Source organism: Caretta caretta, chromosome 7 (genome assembly GCF_965140235.1).
Source record: "Caretta caretta isolate rCarCar2 chromosome 7, rCarCar1.hap1, whole genome shotgun sequence".
Taxonomy (NCBI): Eukaryota; Metazoa; Chordata; order Testudines; family Cheloniidae; genus Caretta; species Caretta caretta.
The window spans coordinates 126,632,234-126,658,350 of record NC_134212.1 but is presented as its reverse complement, the minus strand read 5'-3'; the positions used below and the strand labels follow the sequence as shown (position 1 = coordinate 126,658,350).

Here is a 26,117-nt window from a genome sequence, read left to right as displayed (position 1 = left end):
CCAGCAGGAGAGCTCTCTCCCATCGGCATAGGGAGACCTTACCGCCGTGCAGCTGGTACAGGTCTCTAGTATAGGCATAGCCTTAGTGGGACCTGTTGAGAAGGAATGAACATGGCCCACCTAGCACAGCCCTGTTGTCCCCTGGCAGGCCAGTAGTCCTTCAGGAGCAATAATTCAAGATGGATGACATGTCAAGCAGTAGCTACCTCTGTTCAGTTGGAGAGGCTCACATTGCCTCATAGACCAGCCTGTAGGTGAAGGGCCACCCACCATGGCAGGAATGACCCCCTGCGATGCCACATTAGTTGGAGCTAGATGCAGACCAGAGTGAGCAGGGCAGAGCTTACTCCAAGCCGCCCAAGGCTTTGGCCACCTCCCAGGGTAGGGCAGGAGGAATCCTGGAGAAGGGCCCAGCCTCGTTCAAAACGTTCCCTTTGGGAAGCCAGAGCAGGAGAAAATATGTCAGTCATTAACGTGGAGGAGGGCAGAGACTGTGCCTAGAACGGGGCAGCTCTCACTGTGTGTGACTGACGGCCTGTGTTGGTATAGCTTACGTCACTCAGCAGTGTGAAAAAACACCCTCCCGAGTGACCTAAGTTACGCTGACAGAAGCGCTGGTGTGGACCGTGGTATTTTGGTGGGAGACGCTCTCCTGCGAACATAGCTGCCGCCATAGCTATCGTGGGGGGTGGTTTAATTATGTTGACGGGAGAGCTCTCCGCCGTTGGTACAGGGCGGCTACAGGGGAGGCCTTACGGGGTGCAGCTGTGCTACTCTAAGGTCTATAGTGTAGATGTTGCCTTAGATACTGCCCAGTTCAGACGACATGTTACAGCAGAAATCCTGGTCAGCCCTGCAGGAAGAGCTTTGTGCTGCCTGGTTGCTCCTCCTCTCTGTCCTGGCAGCTGATGACTCTGCTCTGTGGGTGAGGTAGTTAAGGAGGAGCCTCGGGCAACCCCCTGGAGTTTGGCCGGGGAGAACTAGGGAGAGCCCTGGGGAATATGTGGGAGAGGGTTGCTACCCTCATTTGTGGAGGGCTCCACAGGAGCTAACTGGTCTTTGATTTCCTCTGGCCCTGCTTGTTTCTCTTTTTCGGCAGGGGGGCAGGGTGGGGTGCGGGTGTGTGCTGTTCTCAGCATGAGGCTACCTCACACCCCAGTGCCAGCTCCTCCCTGCCTCTGAGCAGCCTGCAGGGCCCTGCGGTCGCTGGCTGCCGCCTTCAACATAACAAAGCAGAGAAGCCGGTTTGGGCAGGGCAGGCCCATCCAATCCGCAGCCCCAGCTCCCAGAAGGCTGGTTACTAATTACCTCGGGCAGCAGGTGGGGGAGGCTGGAGCTGGCTGCTGATTGGGTATGAAGGTTAAAGTCTCACAAGTGAATTTCAGGCAGAGAGTTTCAGAAGGGAGCATCAGGAGTTAGTCAGGAAGAGTCCTGGAGCGCTGGAGAGAGGTGGTTGCAGGCCGGGCCCTAAGGCTGGGCCTGGGCTCTTGGAGCTGACCAGGGCTGGGCACTCTGCACGCCAAGAGAAACATGTGCACTTACCCCAGGGCAAGAAACGGGGCCGAAGTTCCAAAGCAGGAGCCCAGGCTCCTCAACTGGGAATATGAGGACTGCAGCATTCTGAAGAGAGGGAACATCACTGAGCTGGACAAGCTCTGCAGAGACCATGGCTGGAATGACAAATACAGAGGAGAAGGGCAGTATGTGGACTCCTGGTCACTGGACAGAGAATGTGGGCCTTATAGGAAGGGAGAAAGCCAGTATATGCAGCATGGGAGAGTAGATGGGGACTACAGGGATTATAGGAAGGGAGAAAGCCAGTATATGGACCGTAGGAGAGTGGAGCTTGACTGCGGGGATTCCAGAAAGGTAATAAACCAGTATAGGGATGATGAAGACTATGGGGATTATAAGAAGGGAGTTACTCGGTATATGGATCACAGGAGAGCAGATGGGGACTATGAGGATTACAGGAAAGATTATACCAAGTATATGGACCGTAGGAGAGCAGATAAGGTTTATAGGAAGACAGATAGCCAATATAAAGAGGATGAAGACTATGAGAGTAATAGAAAGGGAGAGATTCCGTATATGGACCACAGGAGAGCAGATGGGGACAGAGATTCTAGGAAGACAGAAAGACGGTATAGAGAGGATGTAGACTATGGAGATCATAAGAAGGGAGTTATTCTGTATATGGATCACAGAAGAGCAGATGGGGACTATGAGGATTACAGGAAAGATGATACTAAGTATACGGACGGTAGGAGAGCAGATAGTTGCTATAAAGAGGATGAAGACTATGGGGGTTATAGAAAGGGAGGTGTTCAGTATACGGACCACAGGAGAGCAGATGGGTACAGAGATTCTAGGAAGACAGAAAGACAGTATATCAGGGATGTAGACTCTGGGGGCTACAGGAAGTGGGAAGGCCCGAATATGGGCCTCAGGAATTTAAACGAGGACTTTGAGCCCTGTAGGAAACCCAAGAGCTGTGTTATGGATTGTAGGAATCTGGCTGGAATCAGTGAAAATTGTGAGGTGTCTAATCTGGGGCCAGAAATCTGGAGCAGAGAGCCCAGGACTTGGGATGTGGAATACAGTGGCTTTGGGGAGCCAGAGGAAGTGGCCACAAAGCATAGGCAGCTGGATTTGGAGAGTTTGGGAAATGGATACTTAAGGAAACATATGGAGCATTCAGACTGGAGCCGGACCTGGGAGCGTGAGGCCGAGCGAGCAAGTGGTGCAGAGTCCTGGCAGCGGAACAGCTGTTACAGGCGGACAGCCCCGAGTGCCCTGAGGCACTGCGAGTTTGTACGGACCAGGAAGGAAAAGCAAGGTACAAAACAGAATTGGTTGGGAATTAGCTTGGGACACTGTGCGTGTAAGGGATTTTTGTGCTCCTCCTCATCCCAACACCAGAGCTCCCAGTGAGACTAGCCCCCTGCCATGAGCTGTAGTAATACATTGCACAGTGAGAACAGCCGATGAGTGAATTACATTTTCAATAGCACATTACAAATGTTAAATAACCATCACTGAGAGTCAGAATCATTGCTGGAGGCAGGGGGAGGAAGGGACTTTTCCCAGAGTTACTGGGTCAGATTCAGAACTAGGATTCAGAGTAGCAGCCGTGTTAGTCTGTATTCGCAAAAAGAACAGGAGGACTCGTGGCACCTTAGAGACTAACAAATTTATTTGAGCATAAACTTTCGTGAGCTACAGCTCACTTCATCGGCTGCATCTAGGATTAGAACTAGGATTAGAACTCAGGAGTCCTGGCTTCCAGCCCCCTGCACAGATTGCTAGACCACATTTCTGCTTTTCATTTTTTTGGTAGGTCGCAAGCTATGAGCCTGCTTTGTCCATCCTTTCTAACCTTTGACTGACTCCTGGCTGCATTCAGCTGGTAGTGACTTGTGACTCGCTGAGTATTTAATCTGATAATCTTCCATTGCTATAGTGCTTCACCCTACTGGTTTCCAGCCTGCTTCAGTAACTGTATCTAGGAACCACACCCCAACTCTGCCATGCAGCCCTCCCTGGGTGGAACCTGAGAGCTATTTAGCAGCAGTTCACAGCAATCATGCTATGCAGCAGTTTGAGATAGGAAGGGAAGAAAGATTTTGTATCCATTTGGAAATGTAGGGAGGGCAAATACCACCTTTCAGAATTCCACTGTTCAAAGACACCAGGGCTGATCCTCTGACACTTCCCCAAGAGGAGGGATTTTTAATGAACATGAGAGATCAGGGATGTGGTCTTGAATTTCAAAAGATGACACCTATCAGCCTAGCTGTCCCTGGTAGTGAGCTGGTCACTGATATCAGAGGGAGGAATGCCCCTTGCTTATGGCAGCCACCAACTCCATATTCTGCAGCGCCTAAACTTTCCCCTAGACTATCCCATCCAAGTAAAAAGAAAAGGAGTACTTGTGGCACCTTAGAGACTGTACTGACATCCAAGTACTGACTGCATAGTTTGTGAGGTTTAAATGCACAGCTGGAGGGTGCAGGCTGCATAGCTGCTGAATGGATTATCCTGCTGTTCTTTGATATCTGTTGTTGATTTGGGCACAACAGCTTCGCTGGGGTTTAGTTTCCTGCTTGAGAGCAGGTTAGTGTGTGTGTGTGTGTGCGTGTGCGCGCGCGTGGGCGGGGGGGGGGTGGATGGGAGGGATGACATAAGAGGGGCACATCTGCTGGGGCTAGAGCTGCCCTCTTGGGGGATGCAGGGAACTGCGCTTGATTAGTGAAGCACCCTGTTGGAACTGCAGGGGTGTTTGAGAATCAGTGTTCATATGGTTACATCTTCTGTCAGGATGTCCTTTCCAGCCATCAGAAAGAGTAGGAACTTGGTCGGAGCTGTCAGGGCTGCAGGCTGCAGCAAGCTACCGGCTTGTGTCCTGTGGAGTCTGTTCTCTGGAGGCAGCTGGGAGAGCAGGCTCTGTTGTTTGCATTCCTGAGCTCACAGTTGCCTGGAGCTCTGTCGTTTGCATGGAACCTTCTTGTGCCTGCAGCTTCTCCAGGGCGGGGAAGGCAGGGAGATTACAATGGAGGAGTGTTCAAAGGGCAGCAGCACAACTGATGCTAAATGGGGAGGAGCCGAGGAAAGAACTAACCCAGAGCCTGGGGAGAGCAAGAGCATGGCTAAGCTCTGGAGAATGAAAAGGAGTACTTGTGGCACCTTAGAGACTAACCAATTTATTTGAGCATGAGCTTTCGTGAGCTACAGCTCACTTCATCGGATGCATACCGTGGATACTGCAGCAGACTTTATATACACACAGAGATCATGAAACAATACCTCCTCCCACCCCACTGTCCTGCTGGTAATAGCTTATCTAATGTGGCTACTGCTCTTGGGGAAACTATCGGAGCCCTGCTTCTCCCTTGGAGGTAGCAGCCCTGCTGCAGCTCTGCTGGGAAAGTGCTGACCTGTGGGAGTTACGGCTGAGGCTGAGGTGCAGAGAGGGCCTGTGTGCATTTACTCCCAGCGGGGTTAGAAAGAGAGCAGGCACTCACCTAGGAGAAGGAAAACTCTGATTTCAAACGGAGGTGTCAGGCTTGGACAGCCAGGCTGTAAGGCTCATGTGAGCTGAGTGTTAGACAAGAGAGTGGTAAAAATGCCCAAACCCCGTCTACACTAATACCTGCACTGCGGGTGAATTAGGCCTTTGATTGTTTTCCTAGAGTAAACAAAGTCCAGGGAAGCAGGAACAGCTGAGAGATACCAAGGCATGAGATGTATTTTAGAGTACTGGTAGCAAACTGGGACTTAGTTTGCAAGATAGTGTGTGATGCTGTTCATCCCGGGGAGGAGGAATGTGGCTGGAGCCTGGCTTAGGTCTTTGTAGCAGTGTTCACTCTGTTGCCCTCCTCTGGCTGAAATTCCATTACCTTGTCACCCCATCCTGCCCCTGTGGGGACAGTTTTACTTACTGCTGGACTTCTCCCTACTACAGGACATGCAGCTTTGCTAGTGCCTCTCCAGCCCCATCAGATTCCAACAACCCCTCCCCGCCCCCCCCAGCTCCTCAGAGCCTACCCACTTTCCCCAAATCCTCCCAAAGTACCTTGCTTCTCATCGGCAGCTGCCTGGCTTGCTTGGTTGGAGGTTGGTGCCTTGAACTCCTTCCTCTCTGTTCTTTTCTCTTAGCTTACACCATGCCCCTCGCTGTGTTGTCTGGGCTTCTTACAATGGGCTACAGTTCCCTACAAACTTCCCCCTTTTCAGGATCAGCAGGTGAGGGTCCCACTCTCCTCTTTTTGGGGTGATTTTTCTGCTCCCCTGTTCTCAAAAGGGTGGGTCATGAATTATTCTAGTAGACTATCTGTAGCTCATGACAGCCTCTTAGTCTTTACGCTCCCTGCTGCCTGGGCCCCTGACTACAGAACCCTGTACACTACAGCCTGTCTGTCCTGCCCAGCTGTGAGTCCTCTCCCAGGGCTCTCTCCCTCTGTTGGAAGGGGAGTCGCTTCTAAGAGAATTTGTCCCTCAGTCCCTGTCTCTCTTGAATTGAATCTGCTCCAAGTCAACACTGGTCCTTTTTTCTGAGGATGCCATCTTATGTTCCAGAATCTTGGCTTTCATTAAAAAGTCTGTAGCCCTTATGGTTGTGAAGCAAACATTCAGAACATGGCCTGAATATAGCTGATTCAGTTCTGCCTCCCTGAGTTTACAGACAGCTTGAAGCAGTAGCAACTGCCCCATTTAGGGAGAGGTCACCAGTCTGGTTGGGCTCCCTCTGCCTGCCACCAACCAGACTGCTAGGAGGAGAATCCAAGCTTCTGGATCCTCCAGTGTATTTAAACTTCCCTGGGTCTCAGCAGGCTGCAGCCCTCTTTCCTCCCTTGACCTCTCTGGCATATGTCCTAGTCCCTGACTCTGTCTGCGACCCCTTCGTGGAAATGGAGCCCCTCAGCTCAACTGCCTTAATCTCCCAATATCAGTGCTGACCCACAAGGTACCCCAAGTAGTTTAACACACCCTTTTCCAGAATCCCATTGAAGGAGTGAGCCTTTTGGGTTGCATTTTAACTCCCTCTGTGGCCCGTTGTAGTTGAGTAACATAGCACACAGACACTTTACTCAGAACTCTTAACAAGTTATTGCTCTTTAATAATGTGATAAATACACAGAATCATACACAATAATAAGTGCCACACACATTTCCCTGCCTCAGTTTCCTCACCATTCAAGACCATTCTTTGGGCTTGGGTCATCCAGGTTCTTCTGCTGCAGTGCATGGCTTGGGTTCTGTTTGGTAACTTTCCACTCCCCCCCTTTCCTTCTTCCCTTTGAGAGGTCAGGTAAAACAGGGTTTCCCCTAGAATGCAGTTACTCTTTAGTATAACTATTGACTGGATGTTAAAAGTAAAGTACTGGGGAAGACTGACACCACCTTGCTAGGCCACAGTGGAGAGACATATAGGGGCATTCGTGGTATGGTAATTTCCATAGCAACAGCTTCACAATATCATCCAAAATTGATTTTTTGTTGTTGTTGCAGAAAAGCAACATCATTCTGGGATGTATTAGCAGGAGTGTTGTAAGCAAGACACAAGAAGTCATACTTCTGCTCTACATGTGGTGCTGATTAGGCCCCAACTGGAGTATTGCGTCCAGTTCTGGGCGCCACATTTCAGGAAAGATGTGGACAGATTGGAGAAAGTCCAGAGAAGAGCAACAAAAATGATTAAAGGTCTAGAAAAAATGACCTATGAAGGAAGATTGAAAAAATTGGGTTTGTTTAGTCTGGAGAAGAGAAGACTGATAGGGGACGTGATAACAATTTTCAAGTACATAAAAGGTTGTTACAAGGAGAAGGGAGATAAATTGTTCTGGTTAACCTCTGAGGATGGGAGAAGAAGTAATGAGCTTAAATTGAAGCAAGCGTTGTTTAGTTTGGACATTAGGAAAAACTTCGTAACTGTCAGGGTGATTAAGCACTGGAATAAATTGCCTAGGGAAGTTGTGGAATCTCCATCATTGGAGATTTTTAAGAGCAGGTTAGACAAACATCTGTCAGGGATGGTCTAGATAATACTGAGTCCTGCCATGAGTGCAGGGGACTGTACTAGATGACCTCTTGAGGTCCCTTCCAGTCCTACACTTCTGCAGATTAAGCCCATTACTTCTCATCCTACCTTCAGTGGGCCTGGAGAATAATTTATCACAGTCCTCTTTATAACTGCCCTTAACATATTTGAAGACTGTTATCACATTCCCCCTCAGTCTTCTTTCATCAAAACTAAACATGCCCAGTTTTTTTTTTACCCTTTCCTCATAGGTCAGGTTTTCTAAATCTTTTATCATTTTTGTTGCTCCTCTCTGGATTCTGTCCGGTTTGTCCACACCAATTTTTGATCCATTCTAACCCCCAGATCCTTTTCAATAGTACTGCCACCTGCCCAGTTATTCCCCATTTTGTGGTTGTGCATTTGATTTTTCCTTCTTCAGTGAAGTGCTTTACGCTTGTCCTTATTGAATTTCATCTTGTTGATTTCAGACCAATTCTCCAATTTGTCAAACCCTCCAATTTTAATCCTGTCCTCCAGAGTGCTTGCAACCCTGCCCAGTTTGGTGTCACCTTCAGATTTTATAAGCAAACTCTCCATTCTGTTGTCTATATCATTAATGAAAATGTTGAATAGTACATGACCCAAGACTGACCCCTGTGGCACCTCACTAAATACACCCTCCCAGTTGAACAGTGAACCATTGATAACTACTCTGGGTATGGTCTTTTAACCAATTGTTCACTCACTTCATAGTAATTCAATGTAGACCATGTTTCCCTAGTTTGCTTATGAGCATGTCATGTGGGACTGTCAAATCAAGAAATATCACATCTACTGCTTCCCCCTAGCCCAGTAACTCTGTCAAAAAAGGAAATTAGGTTGGTTTGGCATGATTTGTTCTTGACAAATCCATGCTGGCTATTCCTTATCACCTTATTGTCTTTTAGGCCTTACAAAGTGATTGTTTAATAACAATCATTATAAGCTATAATAATGACCATAATGATAATTATTATAAACTATATTAAAATCCCATGCTTCATGTCATTAACTGGTTAACTGCAGGGATCAGGAAGAAGTTTTTTTCCCTGATGCACTCTGTTCTCTCCACCTCTGAAGCTCCAGAGGTTGGCCACAGCCAGAGGCAGGACCCAAATAGGGTGGATCAGTGGTGTGACTTGGTACAGAGAATCCTTTGTCTTAGGAGGTTGGCTGGTGTTATCTTGGTTACCTGCTCAGTGTCAATCTGATCACCAGATTTGGGGCTGGGAAAGAATTTTTACCCCTGTCAGACTGGCAGTGTTCTTGGGGGTTTTCACCTTCCTCCGCAGCATGTGCATGGATTGTCTGCTAGGACCATCTGGGCATACTTCACCTAATCAGTTCCCTGCCTTCTCAAGTGTCTTGGGCATTGGTATTACCTTGGTCTCTCCTGTCTCCGCCTGTGGCCACATAACAGTTTAGTCTCCTGAGGACTGAAATGCTTTAATCTAATTAAAGTATTTGGGCTGAATATAAGGGTATCTGTGTGAACATGAATTGCCAGTGATATATAGGAAATCAGGCTAGATGATCTAATGGTTCCTTCTGCCCTTAGACTCCATAAATCTATGAAACCCCACTGCAGGGCAGCCAAGCCCACAGATTCTAGTAAAGCATCCCTGCCCCTGGAGCACATCTTCACTGTCCACTGAGTGGTGTCTCGTTCTAGCATCTTGAGCGGATGGAGCCTGGAAGAATCATAGAATTGTAGGACTGGAAGGGATCTTGAGAGGTCATCTAGTCCAGTCCCTGCACTCAAGGCAGACTACCCTGCTGTTTTGTTCTAGTTTGACCCCTGCCTCCTTCCATCAGGACACTGGCTTTCTTGAATGGGGAATTTAGCCGTCCAACGTGACAATGTCCCAATACACTATATCTCTTACCTGACTGGCTCTGGCTCTCCCACTCATCCATGCACACTCACACAAGGAGTGTTCCTTGGTTGGCAGACCCTAGAGTTTCTGGCACCATTACATAAAATAGATTAGCCCATTGGCCACATGTCAAGTTGTCACACATTCTACAGTAAATTGTGTACCACTCCCTGAGCAAACGGCTTGATGCCTTCTCCCCATACCTGGCTGCTGACTCAAGGGCTGCACCTCTCCAAGAACTGAGCTGACGCTTCTGGTTTATGTCCCGTCCTTTAGTCACTGGACTCTGGTTTGTGTGGTTGAATTTACTGCCTCAGACCAAAGCTCCCTTTAACAGAGCCCTTCTCTGCCATGTACCTCACCAGTTAGTCCTTGGGACATCACATTTTTTAAATTCCAGAGCTGGAAGGCACCTCTTGGGTCCCATCCAGTCCCTCTCTCAAGAGCCGCTGGAGTACAGTTCTGTACTGTGCTGTTTACTGATGTTTCGTCCCTAGCGGTGGGGTTTCCACCCCATCCTGTGGGACCCTGTGCCCCAACCAGCTCCATCCCCTGGCAGAGAGTTTAGCCTGACACTTGGCCTAAGTTTTCTCTCTTTTCTTTCACCACCTCCTTCTTAGTCGATACCCTTAGTATCTATCACCTGAAATAACTCCTCCCTTCTTGGTGTTTAAACAACAGATATTTTCAGCCTATTATTTGCCTCCATGCTCATCAATTGCCTGGGCCTTATTGAAATATGGGGCTGGATTCACCCCACAAATTATGGGTATAACTCCCATTGCCTTCAGAGGGAGTTGGGGATTTGTACCTGCTGAGCCAGGACTGAACGTGGCTTACAGTACTGAGCTGTTCTCATCTTTCTTCTGCCCCCAATCATCGTTGCTGCTCTTCTTGGGTCTCCCTCCAGTTTGTCTCTCTCTGTCCATCTACATCTCTAACCTATCTCAGCATCGTGATGGTATCCAGCTGACTCTCTTTGTCTGGGGAGCTGAGTTCCTCAGCATCTTTCTGGTAACGAGGTGCCCAGAAATAAAAGCAGGTTCCCATGTGCAGTTATGCTGGAGCTGAAGCAAGAGGAACTGCCCCCGCCCAATTGCTTAATATGATGCCCTTATGCTGAGGGGAGCCTAGATTAAAAGATTCATAGATTGAATGCCGTATGGGATAACTAGAACATCTAGTCTAACGTCCTATATAACAAATACCAAAAAATTTCATCCAGTGACCCCAGTGTTGAGCCCAATAATTTGTGTTTGACTACAATATCTTCTAGAAAGGCATCCGGTCTGGATCTGAAACATCAGGAGATGGAGAATCCACCACTTCCCTTGGTGGTTGGTTCCAATGGTTAATTACCCTAAATTGCTAAAAATGTGTTCCTCAGTTGAGACTCATTCTGGGGGCCCCAAGGCAGCTGGCTGAAACTAAGTCTGGGGAATCGGAGAGATCGCTTCTAGGAGACAGAAAACTTTTGAAGTATCCTGCTTGTTTGCTTCCAGCCCTCTGCAATGAGATCTGCCACAATCAGGTTGATAAAAGGTTCACTGCTTGAGAGCTCATCTGGGAGTGGCTTCTTGACTCCTAGCCTGCATGAGTAATGCACTTTATTTGGGGCACCCTGAAACCACTCATGAGGTGCAGCTATTGCAGAATGTGGCCACATGACCGCTTAAGGGCCTTTGCACATAAGAGTTAGTGACACCGACTCTTCCTCAGTTGCTTTGACTGTGCTCCAAGGCACGAGGCACTGAACAGCATAGGGCTAGCCTATCGTGCTCTGTCCTTCTGCAACCACTGAACTCAGCAGAGCTGGGTCTGCTCACCCGCTCTAGGTGGAGTGGCTGATAGGCGGGAATCCATTCATTGGCTGAGGACGCTCTCCTCCTTCCTATAGCTGGGCATTGTGTAAGGGAGAATCCAGACTCTTGTCTTCCCTTTTCCTGTTTGCTGAGGGGCAGCTGTTGGTTCTGTAAAGTTATTCGGCTCCTGCTTTTACTTCAATTCAGGAGGTGCCCTTCTATGCTGAGATGTTTAGTTACCATTTGGTGAGCTGCCCCTGGGCTGAGCTGTCTAAGGCTACACTACAGCTTATGTTGGCAGAACTTATATCGCTCAGGGGTGTGAATACCCCACCCCCCCCAAGTGACGTAAGGGCTGGTCTATGCTAATGCTGTAAGTTCGTTTAAGTTAAGCTACTTCAGTTACGTAACTGAAGTCGATGTAACTTAGGTCAACTTACAGCGGTGTCTACACCATGCTATGTCAATGGGAGACGCTCTCTGTTGACATAGCTGTACAGACATCTATGGAAGATGCTGTCCCATCAACTTAGCGTGTCTTCACCAGACCCGCTAAATCAACACTGCTACATCGTTTAGCTGGTAGTGTAGACATGGCCTAAGTTACACTGACCTAAGCGCTGGCCTGGACAGTGCTGTGTTAGCAGAGTTCTCACCAACATAGCTACCGCCACGCACGGGGGCTGGAGTCGTTAAGTCGGCAGGAGAGCTGTCACCCGTCAGCTTACAGTGGCTACACAAGAGAGCTTACAGAGGCACAGCTGCATCAGTGCAACTGCGCTGCGGTAAGCTCTCAAGTGTAGCCATGCCCCAAAAGCAGTAACATGGCTTAAAGCATAAATACAGGCAAATTCTCTGCCTCATCCCAACAGAATTTCTTCCCTTATCTGGGGCATCAGTTCCATGGGAGAACACCGCTCATTAGAGGGCTGGGCAGGGTCCTGGAGAATTCTTTTAGGCTATGACAGCAATTACCCTGAATGTCTGTCACATTGTTGCTGGTTATTCATGTGTTATTCATGTTATTCATTCTCTCTGCACATTCCTGAGCAGGACACCTGCTCCTCCTGGATCCCAGAGCAACGCACCTGTGATTGGATCCTGGGAAGAGGGGCAGGCTGGGGGGAACAACCGTGGAGCAGCTTCAATGGGATCTATATAGATGTATGTTAGTGGAAGGGGGGGAGCATGGAGCAGCGGTTACTGGGCCCTGGGGAGCTTCTGTTCGGGCCCTGGGGAGCTTCTGTTCAGCCCCAAGGGAGCTTTGCAGTAGGGGAATATGTTCCCTAAACAGCCTAATGCCAGCTCTCCTTTGTACTTGGTTGCACAGTCTAGTTAGGATTTGTAGATTCTGCCCCAGGGAGTTGCATTCTGGATGCCTCTGGACTTGGACTTCCCCTCTGTACAGTGGAGACTTTTGCCACTAAGTGCAGAGTCCTGGTGCTAAAGGGAGTCTCTGGGCATTGTGCTCTCAGCTTTGCAGTGGGTCTGAGGAACCGACATGAGCTGGGGACATCCTAGCTGCACCACCAGGAATGCAAGTCCTGGAGGCATCTATTCCTGAATGACAGGGCATGGTCAGAGATTGGCCTCAAGTGGAGATGGTGTGAACTCCAGCTCTGCAAGGGGCTGGCAAGATGCTGTGTGGGATGTACTTGGGCTGCTTAGGTTTCAGAGTAGTAGTCATGTTAGTCTGTATCCGCAAAAAGAAAAGGAGGACTTGTGGCACCTTAGAGACTAACAAATTTATTTGAGCATAAGCTTTTGTGAGCTACAGCTCACTTAATCGGATGTATGCAAAAAGCTTTTGCTCAAATAAATTTGTTAGTCTCTAAGGTGCTACAAGTCCTCCTTTTCTTTTTGGGCTGCTTAATGATTCACTGGGCATGGACCCCTCCCCCCGGAGCTGGCTGCTGCAGCTTGCCACCGTTGTTAGCACTGATTCAGCCCCACTGATGTGAGCACTGAGTGCAAACAGGGCTGCAGGCAGCTGCTAGCATTTTTACCACCATATCATCTAACCCTGCCAGAGCACAGCTTGACGTCAAGGGGGAGCTGATCCTGCCTTAGCAGTGGTGGGAAAGTTGGGGAAGGAAGATGAGCCGAGATAAAGCCTTTGATACCATCCAAAATGAACATACCGCAGGGTGCAGGCCTGCTTACCAGGGGTTGCCAGGGTGTCTAGTCACCGGAGCAGAGATCCAGCCCAGTGGCATGAGGCTGGAGTGAGTGCGTAGTGCATGTGGACAGAGTGCATTGGAACATTTTTGTCATCGTAGTTTTCTGTTGGAAAATTTTTCATGAAATCATATTGATTTCTATGAAACTTCTTGCTAAATGAAAATTCTGAGTTGTGACTAGTTCTAGTACAGAATCACCTTGTGTTGCAATGTGGGGCTTGGCCTGGGCGGGTGGTGGCTCCAGCATTTGGGGAGGCTGGCACGAGCAGCAGAAGTTCCTCTGGTGCCTGGGCCATGGCTCTGCCCTGAGGCCCACCTCAGTTTGGCCTCTTCCCCCCGAGGCCCTGCCCATGCTCTGCCCACATTCTGCCCCAAACCCCGCTCCCACTCGGCCTCCCCGCCAGCCTCTCGCCATTGCTCCTCTTCTCCACTGTGGGAGTGAAGGAGAGGAGTGACTTGGCAGGTGGTGGGGTCTTCAGGGGAAGGGGCGGAGCAGGGATGGGAAGGGGGGAAGAGTGGGAGTGGGACCTCGGGGCAGGCGGGGCAACAGCCCAGGCATCTGTACTGTCAAAGGCAGCGGGTTGGCAGCTGTTTGGGGAGGCCTAGCCTCCCCTGGTCTTTAATACCTGCCGCCCATGGGGCTTGGCTTGTTAGAAGGGCCGTAAGCAGCTACAGATGAGGATCATTTCCCTGGTTTTGTTACATATTCAAGCACCTTCTCCCATTCCAAGTGCAAATCCTGCTCCATTCCTGCACTGGTTATTATTTATAATTTATTTGTATTACCATAGTGCCTAGGAGCCCCAGGCATGGCCCAGGACCCCATTGTGCTAGGAGCTGTACAAACACAGAACAAAGCTGTCCCTGTCCCAAAGAGCTTACAGTCTAAGGGCTTTTCTACACTGGCACTTTACAGCACTGCAACTTTGTCGCTCAGGGGTGTGAAAAAACACCCCCCTGAATGCAGCAAGTTTCAGCGCTGTAAAGCCTCAGTGTAGACAGTGCACCAGTGCTGGGAGCTACGCTCCTGGGGTTGGTAGCTACGCCCCTCATGGAGGCGGGTTTTTTAGACTGTTGGGAGAGCTCTCTCCCAGCGCTCTGCCATGACTACACAAGCCATGTTAAAGCGCTGCGTTGCCAGTGTAGACTAGCCCTAAGCCTAAGACAGCTGGATCCAGACAGAAGAGGGAGTACAAAGAACTGATTGGGGCAGAGGGGTTTCAGCAGTGGGCAGAAGCTGGAGTGGAGAGGTTCTAGCATGGAATTGGAGGAGAGGAACTCCAGACTCTGTGCCTGTATGTCCCTGAATGTTACTGACAGATGCCATTGGAACTGGTGGGAGACTTTTTAGCTCAGCAGCAATAAAATCCAAGCGATATGGAGTGGGAAACTATGCCCGAAACTCCATCCCATACAGGTTTCAGAGTAGCAGCTGTGTTAGTCTGTATCCGCAAAAAGAAAAGGAGGACTTGTGGCACCTTAGAGACTAACACATTTATTTGAGCATAAGCTTTTCTGGGTTACAGCCCACTTTATCAGATGCGTAGAATGGAACATATAGTAAGAAGATTATATATATATACACACACAAACAGACACATAGAGATAAGTTGGAAGTTGCCATACAAACTGTGAGAGGCTAATTAGTTAAGATGAGTTATTATCAGCAGGAGAAAAAAAATTTTGTAGTGATAATCAAGATGGCCCATTTAGACAGTTGACAAGAAGGTGTGAGGATACTTAGGGAAATAGAGTCAATATGTGTAATGACCCAGCCACTCCCAGTCTCTATTCAAAGTGAAGTTAATGGTATCTAGTTTGCATATTAATTCAAGCTCAGCAGTTTCTCGCTGGAGTCTGTTTTTGAAGCTTTTCTGTTGGAAAATTGCCACCCTTAATCTTTTACTGAGTGGCCAGAGAGGTTGAAGTGTTCTCCTACCAGTTTTTGAATGTTATGATTCCTGGTGTCAGATTTGTGTCCATTTATTCTTTTGCGTAGAGACTGTCCGGTTTGGTCAATGTACATGGCAGAGGGGCATCCCCTACAGTTCCTGCAGGCAGATCCTCTGAGGGGGTAGGAGGCTCTGGACAGAGCTTAGAGGTGGGAGAGAAACGGAGCCCAAAGGAGGAAATGCCCCTGAATGAGGGACTCAGTCTGGGGCCCAGGGAAAGGATGGGGATGCAGGCTTTGTGGCTGGCCGGCCTGTGCTGCCCCTTTAAGAGCAGGCGGAAGGGCAAGTGGTGTACTTGAAAGTTGCTGGGACCCCAGAATCTGCATGGATAAAATGTCTCAGAACTTGCCTGAGAATGAGGGGGCTGGACTGCTGAGGAGCATCAGGTGGGACAGAAAATCAGGAAGCAGGCAGCTGCCAAGGAAGGGCACAGACAGGGAGGCAGGAGCCCATCCACATGCCCACCTGCAGACCCTGTACCGCCTGTGTGTGCATGTGTTCCACCTGATCTACCTGGGTGTGTCTGTTTAGCCACCTAGCCTGCCTGCTTTGTCTGTCCACTCAATTCAGGGTGCTTTATTGGGGTGACACGCAATTCACGTGCTGCCGGCATGTATCAGAGACAGACCCCGTGGCTCCATCTGCAGGTCTGGTCTGCCAGGACAAGACTTCACACTCTGTCGGGCTTTGAGCCCTGGCCATTCCTGCTCTGTAGCGCAATGCCATCTGTCCATCTTGCCCATGTGCGTGTCTGTCTATCCCACTTTGCCTGTGTGTGTCTGTCTGCATTGTTCTGCCTAGGGGCGTGTCTGTCCTGCTGTGCATGTGTATATGTCCTTCTGTCCTGCTCTGCCACTGTGTGTCTGTCCTCCTCTGTGAGAGTGTGTATGTGTCTCTCCCGCTCTGTCCATTTGTGTGTGTGTGTGTGTCCTGCTCTGTGTGTGTGTGTTTGTCTGTCTCCCCCGCTCTGCTCGTGTTTGTGCATTCCCTTTGGTGCTTAGCAGAGGGAGACACTGGGCAGGGAGCCTGGACCCTGGCTGTGCACTCGGACCCCAAGGATGAGGGCAATGCGAGTGGCTGCATCTGCTCAGGCCCAACCCTCGTCATGGCCAGTCCAGCGTGCACAGACTGAGTCTGGCCTGGCCTGTTATCTTTGGTGTACCAGCCGGGGAACGTTTGGCATCTAGGATCCAGGAGGTTGGTTGTGTGGACTGTGGCACTTCCTTGGAAGCTGATGCCAGAGCCTGCAGACCCCACGCAGGGCACTTGGAGGCCATTCCTGGGTGTGGTGTGTGGGCCCCACTCTCTGGAAAGAGCAAAGGAAAAATTATGGAGACAAAAGCCATGCTCTGGGGAGCTTACCTGTCCATGGAGGGCTCTGGTACTCACTCCCAGTTGCCTGGGGCAGGAACTCCAGCTCCAGGCTTTGGCACCTGCCGGCTCCATTGTGGCTGCTGGAGTCATTCTCGGCTATTCAGATGGAAATGCCCTGAGCTGGAGAATAGAGGCCCTGTTCCCACAGCGAGGGGCAGTGCAGGGGAGAGGAGAGCCAGGGGCTCCCGGACATGCCCTGCACCCGAGCAGGTAGGTAGCTCTGCAGTGCTTCCTCTCTAGGATCCCACTGCTGAGTGCTTCCCCAATCCTCATCCCAAAGGGAACAAGGAGGAAAGGGGCCCATCCTTGGTGTGAGAAGAGGAAGCAGGTGGGCTGCCTAGTTCAGCAGGGATCAGTGGAGGGACAGGCTGGGGAGGGAGGGGGGACGCGCCGTCAGCTCTGCAGGAGTTGTTCCCAGAGTCCCATTCTGCACAAGAAGGGATAACTCAAGTCCCTGCCTATTTTCTTCGTGTGTATGCCAGAGTGGGCTTAGTTTTCTCCTCCCCTTTGCCTGGAGCATACAGTTTTAACAGCCAGTGTTTCCTAGCTCATTAGCATTTGCTGTCAGCCCATTTTGAATCCGAACCCCACTCGCAGGGCCTGACCCTCCAGTCTCCCAGTCTGGCCAGACTAGGTGATTGGCCACTGGTCTAGTTGTGTGTTTGAAAGGTGCAGCCCAGACAGGTCCCCGGGGGTTCAGGAACTAGAACGTTGTGGGGCTGGGAGAGGTCTGTGCAGCAAGGCATGCTCACCTGTTTTGCCTGCTGCCAGAGTCAGCAGGGAAGTGGTTAATACTGGCACCATATTCCAAGGTGGCCTTCAGCATTTCCCCGTCCCTCTCAGGCTGAAGTGAATAGACTCCTGGCAGCAGCCTCCCTTTGGAGGTGAGCTGGGGGCTGTGACTGTCTGTGTCCACGCAGCACCAGTCGAATGAGGCCCTAGCGGTCTCCTGCAATACAAATAACCGTAATGTGAGAGCGGGAGCACTACGGGCAGCCGATGGGGTCAGACCTGGAGCCCTCAGGATTCCTGGAGTCGTGGCAGGACATGCCAGCACGCCAGGGTCTGTCCTCAACAGTCTGGAACCTGAGGGCAGGGCATTCCTACTGGCCAAGGTCCTCGCCATTCAGGGTGGTTCAGCTGCCCCGGGGCTTGGGGAGATTTCTGCACTTGTCGGGGTCCAGGCAATGCAAGTGCCTTGTTGATGTCACAGACCCATGGAGGATGCAGGCATCAAAGGGGGCCTGGCCATCTGCTGTCAGTCCCTGGAGCTGACCGTGCCTGTTTCTTTCAGAAATGACCCTCCTTTCCTCTCAGACTGTGTCCCTGGAGGCAGCATCTGGCTCAGCTGCCACTGAGAAGCAAAGGATGCTGGAGAAGAGGTCGAAGGTCATTGAGGAACTTCTTCAGACAGAACGGGATTATCTCCGAGACCTGGAAATGTGTGTGGAGCAGATCATGGTGCCTCTGCAGCAGGCGCAGGTGGGGAGTCTATGGCAGGAGGCGATGGGACAAGAACAGCCAGACAGGATCAAATCCGGGGTCCACTGAGTCCAGTTGCTGTCTCTGACAGTGGCCCCGGCTGGCTGGTTCAGTCCCCCTAGACTCCCGTAGTGGCAGCTGTGGAATCTCCTGCTCGTGGTGGGATGTTTCACTCTAACTTGTGTCACTTAGTGTTTGGTTTGATTTTTGTTGTGGCTTATGTGACTCGGACCATTATCATTCTCCATAGAAATGTCCAATCCTCTTCTGAATCTTGCCAAATTCTTGGCTCAGTTTTCAGAGTAGCAGCCGTGTTAGTCTGTATTTGCAAAAAGAAAAGGAGGAGTTGTGGCACCTTAGAGACTAACCAATTTGAGCATAAGCTTTTGTGGGCTACAGCTCACTTCATCGGATGTGAGTTCCACAGATTAATTATCAGTGGGGTAAAAACTTGTCTCCTTTGATCTGTTTTAACTTTGGTGGCATGAGAGATTGTCGTGGTTAGTGGAGCTGGATGACAGCCTGTGGGAGGATGGTGGTGCGAGGCAGAGGTTGCTGTAGGGGGGTGGAGGGTGCGAGGCAGAGGTTGCTGTGAGGGATGGGGGGTGCGAGGCAGAGGTTGCTGTGGGGGATGGGGGGTGCGAGGCAGAGGTTGCTGTGGGGGATGGGGGGTGCGAGGCAGAGGTTGCTGTGGGGGATGGGGGGTGCGAGGCAGAGGTTGCTGTGGGGGATGGGGGGTGCGAGGCAGAGGTTGCTGTGGGGGATGGGGGGTGCGAGGCAGAGGTTGCTGTGGGAGGGTGGAGGGTGCGAGGCAGAGGTTGCTGTGGGAGGGTGGAGGGTGCGAGGCAGAGGTTGCTGTGGGGCGGGTGGGGGATGTGAGGCAGAGGTTGCTGTGGGGGACGGGGGGTGCGAGGCAGAGGTTGCTGTGGGGGACGGGGGGTGCGAGGCAGAGGTTGCTGTGGGGGACGGGGGGTGCGAGGCAGAGGTTGCTGTGGGGGGTGGAGGGTGCGAGGCAGAGGTTGCTGTGGGCGGATGGGGGGTGCGAGGCAGAGGTTGCTGTGGGAGGGTGGAGGGTGCGAGGCAGAGGTTGCTGTGTGGGGCGGGGGTGCGAGGCAGAGGTTGCTGTGGAGGGTGCGAGGCAGAGGTTGCTGTGGGGGGATGGAGGGTGCGAGGCAGAGGTTGCTGTGGAGGGTGCGAGGCAGAGGTTGCTGTGGAGGGTGCGAGGCAGAGGTTGCTGTAGGGGGACGGGGGGTGCGAAGCAGAGGGTGCTGTGGCGGGGTGGGGGGTGCGAGGCAGAGGTTGCTGTGGGCGGATGGGGGGTGCGAGGCAGATGTTGCTGTGGGGGACGGGGGTGCGAGGCAGAGGTTGCTGTGGGAGGGTGGAGGGTGCGAGGCAGAGGTTGCTGTGTGTGGGGGGAGTGCGAGGCAGATGTTGCTGTGGGGGACGGGGGTGCGAGGCAGAGGTTGCTGTGGGGGGGGTGGAGGGTGCGAGGCAGAGGTTGCTGTGGGGGGGTGGAGGGTGCGAGGCAGAGGTTGCTGTGGGGGGGGTGGAGGGTGCGAGGCAGAGGTTGCTGTGGCGGGGTGGAGGGTGCGAGGCAGAGGTTGCTGTGGCGGGGTGGAGGGTGCCAGGCAGAGGTTGCTGTAGGAGGACGGGGGGTGCGAGGCAGAGGTTGCTGTAGGGGGACGGGGGGTGCGAGGCAGAGATTGCTGTGGGGGACGGGGGGTGCGAGGCAGAGATTGCTGTGGGCGGATGGGGGGTGCGAGGCAGAGGTTGCTGTGGGGGATGGAGGGTGCGAGGCAGAGGTTGCTGTGGGGGGGATGGGGGTGCGAGGCAGAAGTTGCTGTGGGGGGGATGGGGGTGCGAGGCAGAGGTTGCTGTGGGGGACGGGGGTGCGAGGCAGAGGTTGCTGTGGGGGGGGTGGAGGGTGCGAGGCAGAGGTTGCTGTGGCGGGGTGGAGGGTGCCAGGCAGAGGTTGCTGTAGGGGGACGGGGGGTGCGAGGCAGAGGTTGCTGTAGGGGGACGGGGGGTGCGAGGCAGAGATTGCTGTGGGGGACGGGGGGTGCGAGGCAGAGATTGCTGTGGGCGGATGGGGGGTGCGAGGCAGAGGTTGCTGTGGGGGATGGAGGGTGCGAGGCAGAGGTTGCTGTGGGGGGGATGGGGGTGCGAGGCAGAAGTTGCTGTGGGGGGGATGGGGGTGCGAGGCAGAGGTTGCTGTGGGGGACGGGGGTGCGAGGCAGAGGTTGCTGTGTGGGATGGAGGGTGTGAGGCAGAGGTTGCTGTGGAGGGTGCGAGGCAGAGGCTGCTGAGGCGGATGGGGGGTGCGAGGCAGAAGTTGCTGTGGGCGGATGGGGGGTGCGAGGCAGAAGTTGCTGTGGGCGGATGGGGGGTGCGAGGCAGAGGTTGCTGTGGGGATGGAGGGTGCGAGGCAGAGGTTGCTGTGCGGGATGGAGGGTGCGAGGCAGAGGTTGCTGTGGGGGGCATGGAGGGTGCGTGGCAGAGGTTGCTGTAGGGGGGACGGGGGTGCGAGGCAGAGGTTGCTGTGCGGGATGGAGGGTGCGAGGCAGAGGTTGCTGTGGGGGGGATGGGGGTGCGAGGCAGAGGTTGCTGTGGTCGGATGGGGGGTGCGAGGCAGAGGTTGCTGTAGGGGGACGGGGGGTGCGAGGCAGAGGTTGCTGTAGGGGGACGGGGGGTGCGAGGCAGAGGTTGCTGTGCGGGATGGAGGGTGCGAGGCAGAGGTTGCTGTGGGGGGGATGGGGGTGCGAGGCAGAGGTTGCTGTGCAGGATGGAGGGTGCGAGGCAGAGGTTGCTGTGGGGCGGATGGGGGTGCGAGGCAGAGGTTGCTGTGCGGGATGGAGGGTGCGAGGCAGAGGTTGCTGTGGAGGGTGCGAGGCAGAGGTTGCTGGGGTGGATGGGGGGTGCGAGGCAGAGGTTTCTGTGGGGGGGTTGGGGGTGCGAGGCAGAAGATGCTGGGGGGGGATGGGGGTGCGAGGCAGAAGATGCTGGGGGGGGTGGAGGGTGCGAGGCAGAGGTTGCTGTGGGGGGCATGGGTGAGGTGACTGCAGGGCCTGCCCTTGAGTGTTTCTCCCACCTGGATGCCTCTCTTCCCTGCCTCTCTTCCCATCTTTGCAGGTGCAGGGTGTGGACTTCGAGGGGCTCTTTGGAAATATTCAGATGGTCATTAGCTTCTCCAAGCAGCTGCTGGGCACCCTGGAGGCTGGGGATGCTGTTGGTATGGATTCTGTTATTCCTTCTTCCAAGCCAGGCGAGGGCCTGGGACCCTTTGGGGTGGGGGCGGGGGAGAGGGGGAGCTGTTTCAGGGGGAAGGGGCGGTCTCAGCTCGTATGCTGCCTCACCGCCTTGGGCCAGGCCAGCCTCGGGCCCTGCTGCTTGTTCTCCAGGGCTTTGTCCCATGCTCAGTGACTCCAGTAAGGAGGCTTCCCCAGGAAATCGTTCCATGTCTGCTGGGTCTGTGCGCTGGGACATTCAGATCCCTCCAACCCCCAGGAGGCTCACTGTGTCCTGGGTCTCACTGGAAATGCCCTGGCGCGCCTCAGGATGTTCCCACTCTATTCCCTTCCTCTCTCTTGTGACCCTCCCCCTCTCCGTGGCTGCCCAGCTCACTCTGCCCCAGTGCTCTCCTCCACTCATGCCAAGGGTGCAGCTCCCCAGACTCTGTCTTGCTCCCCTCCGTGGGCTCGGCTGGCCAGGGATCCTGCCGTTGGGGGTCTCTGGCATTAGGCTCCTTTGATTTTTTTCCAGGTTTTTCTTGACTAGGATAAAAGATATTTTGAGGTATTAGTGAGCATGTTCTAAGTAGTTTGAAGTCCCCTTGGCAGCAGCTCACCCAACAGCACGTGCTAATGGGCAACTTGCCTCATGAGAGAACCCACAGGGATACCTCCTACCACTCCCTTTCTGTCCTAGTCATGGCAAACCCTCAAGGCTGCTCAGTTTCTCACCACTCCCCCTCCCGCCATGCACAGTGGGCACCTCAGGGGCACAATTCCCTCCTGGGCTTTGTGCATCCCAATGGTTGACTGCCCTGGAACATGCCTCGGGGTTATTCTCCGCCCCAGAGGCGGCTTCTCTGCTCCTAGTGACCCTTTGCACCTTCCGTCTCCTGCCGGAGCTGGGCTCTCTGCTTTCTCCTTTGAACACCCAGGAACTCAGCTCTTTTTGGTTTGCTGCGTCCCACCTGTGACAAACGAGTTGCCCTGGGGTTGGAGAGAGGGGCAGGATGGTGGGGGTGGGAGTATGAGGGTCCTGTGGAGCCTAGAGCAGTTGGGAGGAGGAAGTGCCCCAGTGAGGTGCTGACGTCTGCTGGGGACTCAGCTGGTAAATGCCAGAGGGATTAGGGGAACCTCCAGAGGGATAGAAGTACTGTATGTTGGCAGTGCAGTCAGCACAGTGGCATGCAAAGCTCAGCTTGAGTACGTGTCCATTAATGTGTGTGCAAAGACAGTCTGAACTGCCCTGGACTCTGTGGGTTTCTGAACATGCCAGACCCTCTGAGGAGAGATGCAGGAGTCAGAGCTATGATCTCGTCGTGCTATTGTCTTCTGTCTCCACGGTGCCATGAGCCAGCCTCAAACCCTGCTTCTTCGTCTGTGCTGACTCCCTGGCCTCCCCATTTGTGTGTGAAAACCCTGTCCACATCCATAAAGCCAGTGTCTTTTCCTCCTTGGGTCCATCCTTTGCTGTGCTGTGATACCCGCAGAGCGCAGCCAGGGGTAATAGCCAGGAGGGTGGGGAGATGAGACTGCTGCCCACTATGCAAAATGAACTGGTCTTACTGTTCACCGTGTCTTCCTTCCCACCCCCATGTGTCTGCTTCTGCCTCTGTTGTGTCTTGTTGTAACTCAGGCTGTGGGCTTCGGGGCAGGGACTGTATTTTTGTTCCTGGTGCAAGGGGGCCACAGTTGTAGCAGGGCCTTCGGGCACTGCCCTAATACATGTAATAAGTAATGAGTTGGCATGGGGCGCTCGGTGCCAGCAGCTGCACAGGGACGGCAGCGGGCGGAAAAGCAGGAGGATGTACAGGTGCATTAAGAATGATTGGAAAGTAACCTGGGTGCTCTGATACTGCCGTCCCCTCGAGCAACATGTGTGCAGGGGGAGTGGACAGCTCTGGGCATCTCGCCAGGACAGAAATAGAGATTGTAAAGGCACCAGTGCTGTGCAGAGCTCAGGGTGGGCAGGAGTCACTGAGCAGCCTTCATCATTCTCCGCAGGGCCAGCATTCCTGGCACACCAGGCAGGGCTGGAAGAGGTGTACAAAGTGTATTGCCAGAACCATGATGAGGCTATTGCGCTGCTGGAGGCCTACGAGAAGGATGAGAGGATCCAGAAACACCTGCTGGACTCCCTGGAGAACCTCAGGTGATTACCTTCCCCACTCCGCATCCTGGCCAGGAGTCTGGGCCGCCTCCTTCCCCTCTCTGCCCCTCATCCTGAGCATGCTGAGACAGGAGCCTGCCTTCCTGCCCCTTTTGCAGACTCTCTCTTTACCCCTACAAGAATACACGGGACTGTCTTGGTGCCCAGGTCCTTTTGATCTCTGAGGCCTTAGCAGAAGAGTAGAGACAACGGTAGAAAAGGCCCCCTGGCCTGAATGCTTCATCTCCCGCTCCCACCCCAGGCAGGATACCTGCAGGGTCCCTCCAGCCACACAGGGTTACAGAGAGCAGCACATCTCTGGGGCGAGGATTCCTGAGCCTTCGGTCCTGTCGGGTCAGCGGCATGACGGCGCTGGCTTCCTTGCCTGGCTGATGTTCTCAGCTGCCTGCTCAGGGTCACAAAAGGCTAATCCCCTGAAGCCAGCAGCTTCAGTCTCTGGACTCTGCAACAGAGCAGGCAGCTGCTTCCCAGTGTCACTGCAGGGCAGAGGTGCTGGCTGTTGGATCCTGCACCTGATCATCCCATTAACCAGCTTCCTTTCCTTGCTTTTCCACCCTCTGCGGCCCTGCAGGAGCCTGTACAGTGAGTGGTAAGTGCCTCCTTCCCATTACTCACTGCATGCCTGTCAGTTTATCTCAGCCCTGCCACCGATCCCCACAACTAACATCCTCCTTCCCTGGGCTGTGTGCGTGCCTGCAGAAACGTAATGGTGCTGCATGGAGCCTGTGAATGCAGAAGCCTGGGGCTGGGTTTGGTGGGTCTGTGGCTGGGCTGGGCAGAGGAGGGAGGCGTAAAGAGTGTCTGTGCAGGAGTGTGGCAGAGCAATGGAGAGGCCATGGGGACAAGGTATGTCCAGTGTAGACAGTTCATATAGAATCAGCCTGTGTAGAGTTTAGGTTAGGATCTGGACTCTGGGGCGCACAGCCAGGATAGTGGGATGGGAAGGTGCGAGGCTGATGGGTTGGTGAGATTGTGGGGTCAGGATTGATGGCAGGCAGGATTGTGGTAAAAGGAAGGGGCTGGCGGTGCACTGGGCCCGGGCAGTTTGAGGCTGATGTGGATTGCAGGGTGAGAGTTTGCGGCAGGTTTGAGATGGGTGACCCCTGGGTTGTTAGGAGCTTGTTGAATCTGGGGGTTGAGGCTGGGAAGCTGTGAGGATGGAAGGGTGCAAAACAGGGTAGGCCCTGTTCTGTGGGGCTGGATTGGAGTTTGATCCATCTCTTTCCTCCTGACTACCAAGGGGCTGCACAAACTACATCAACCTGGGCTCCTTCCTCATCAAGCCTGTGCAGAGGGTGATGCGATACCCACTGCTGTTGATGGAGCTGCTGAGCGCCACACCCGAGTCACACCCTGACAAGGCACCACTCACTGCTGCAGTCCTTGCAGTCAAAGAGATCAATGTCAACATCAACGAGTACAAACGTCGCAAGGACCTGGGTGAGCCAGCCTCGCAGAGCCGGGCTGGGAGGCACCCGCTGAGCAGCTGGGCACGGGAACGGGGAGGCAGCAGGGGAGATGCAGCAGCTGGACTGGGAAAGCAGCTGCGGAGAGGATGTGGCAGCTGGGTGTGGGGGACACGGTGGCAGGGCTGCAATGGAGATGTGACAGCAGGGCTGTGGGGTGGCAGTGGTGATGCAGTGGGCGGGGGGATGGAGATGCTGCGGCTGGAGGGGAAGAGGGAGGTATCTGGGGATATGCAGCACCAGGGGTAGGTGATGAGATTGCAGGGCTGTTCCCCGTGTGGAGCTTTGACTACTGCTCCTCCCTCTCCTAGTGCTGAAGTACCGAAAAGGGGATGAGGACAGCCTCATGGAGAAAATCTCCAAGCTCAACTTCCACTCCATCATCAAGAAATCCAACCGTGTCAGCAGCCACCTCAAGCACCTCACAGGCTTTGCCCCCCAGGTAATCTACACGCACAGCTGGAGCCCACTTCAGGCAGTGGGAGCAGGAGGGAGGGGGTTGGTACCCCTCTGGCCTTCCCCTTCCAATTATGCTCATCATGTGGCTCTGCCTGGTGATCCAGAGCTCAGCACAGATGATGCAGGGAATGGTCATTGGGAGCCTGGTACAGACACAGCCAGGGGTCAGTTCCTCTGGCCTCTCTCCCCTCTGGGTAAAAGTGTATGTTGGGGTGTCAGTGTCCCTCAGTCTCTCTTCCCTTGGAGGGAGGCATTGCCCATGGCCTGTCTCTGCTCTGGGAGCAAAGGGCCACCTGCAGTTCCCATTGGGTAGGACACTGTAGTGCTGTATTTGACCCCTTTGAGCCACTCTCCAACACAGCTGAAGGATGAGGCCTTTGAGGAGACGGAGAAGAATTTCCGGTTGCAGGAGCGGCTGATCAAATCCTTCATCCGAGACCTTTCCCTCTACCTGCAGCATATCCGGGTGAGTCCATGCTCAACTGGGGCTGCCCTCGCTCGTCAGCCTGGTGCGGTCAGTGATTCCCTTCTCCTAGAGGAGGGTTCAAGCTCTGGCAGGCCCCATTC

The 26,117-nt window shown here is 53.2% G+C and overlaps 1 protein-coding gene and 1 long non-coding RNA gene across 6 annotated transcripts in view; one reads left to right on the top strand and one right to left on the bottom strand.

The window, feature by feature from the left end:
• Positions 1–26,117, top strand: part of DNMBP (dynamin binding protein) — an 83,971-nt gene that overhangs the window by 39,359 nt on the left and 18,495 nt on the right. For 3 of the 5 annotated variants that reach the window (XM_075131148.1, XM_075131144.1, XM_075131147.1), the window contains 7 exons: positions 18,041–18,228; positions 21,358–21,457; positions 23,460–23,607; positions 24,197–24,214; positions 24,866–25,065; positions 25,403–25,533; positions 25,912–26,016. In XM_075131148.1, coding sequence (XP_074987249.1) covers positions 18,041–18,228; positions 21,358–21,457; positions 23,460–23,607; positions 24,197–24,214; positions 24,866–25,065; positions 25,403–25,533; positions 25,912–26,016 — 890 coding nt within the window. Of the gene's footprint in view, positions 1–1,391; positions 2,840–18,040; positions 18,229–21,357; positions 21,458–23,459; positions 23,608–24,196; positions 24,215–24,865; positions 25,066–25,402; positions 25,534–25,911; positions 26,017–26,117 lie in introns of those variants that run through there. The other 2 variants (XM_048857245.2, XM_075131145.1) reach the window with 2 other exon arrangements.
• On the bottom strand, positions 14,896–18,044 carry LOC125639696 (uncharacterized). The gene is made up of 2 exons (XR_012669454.1): positions 17,499–18,044; positions 14,896–16,678 (listed from the first exon to the last, which is right to left on the bottom strand). It is a non-coding gene; the product is annotated as an uncharacterized LOC125639696 (long non-coding RNA).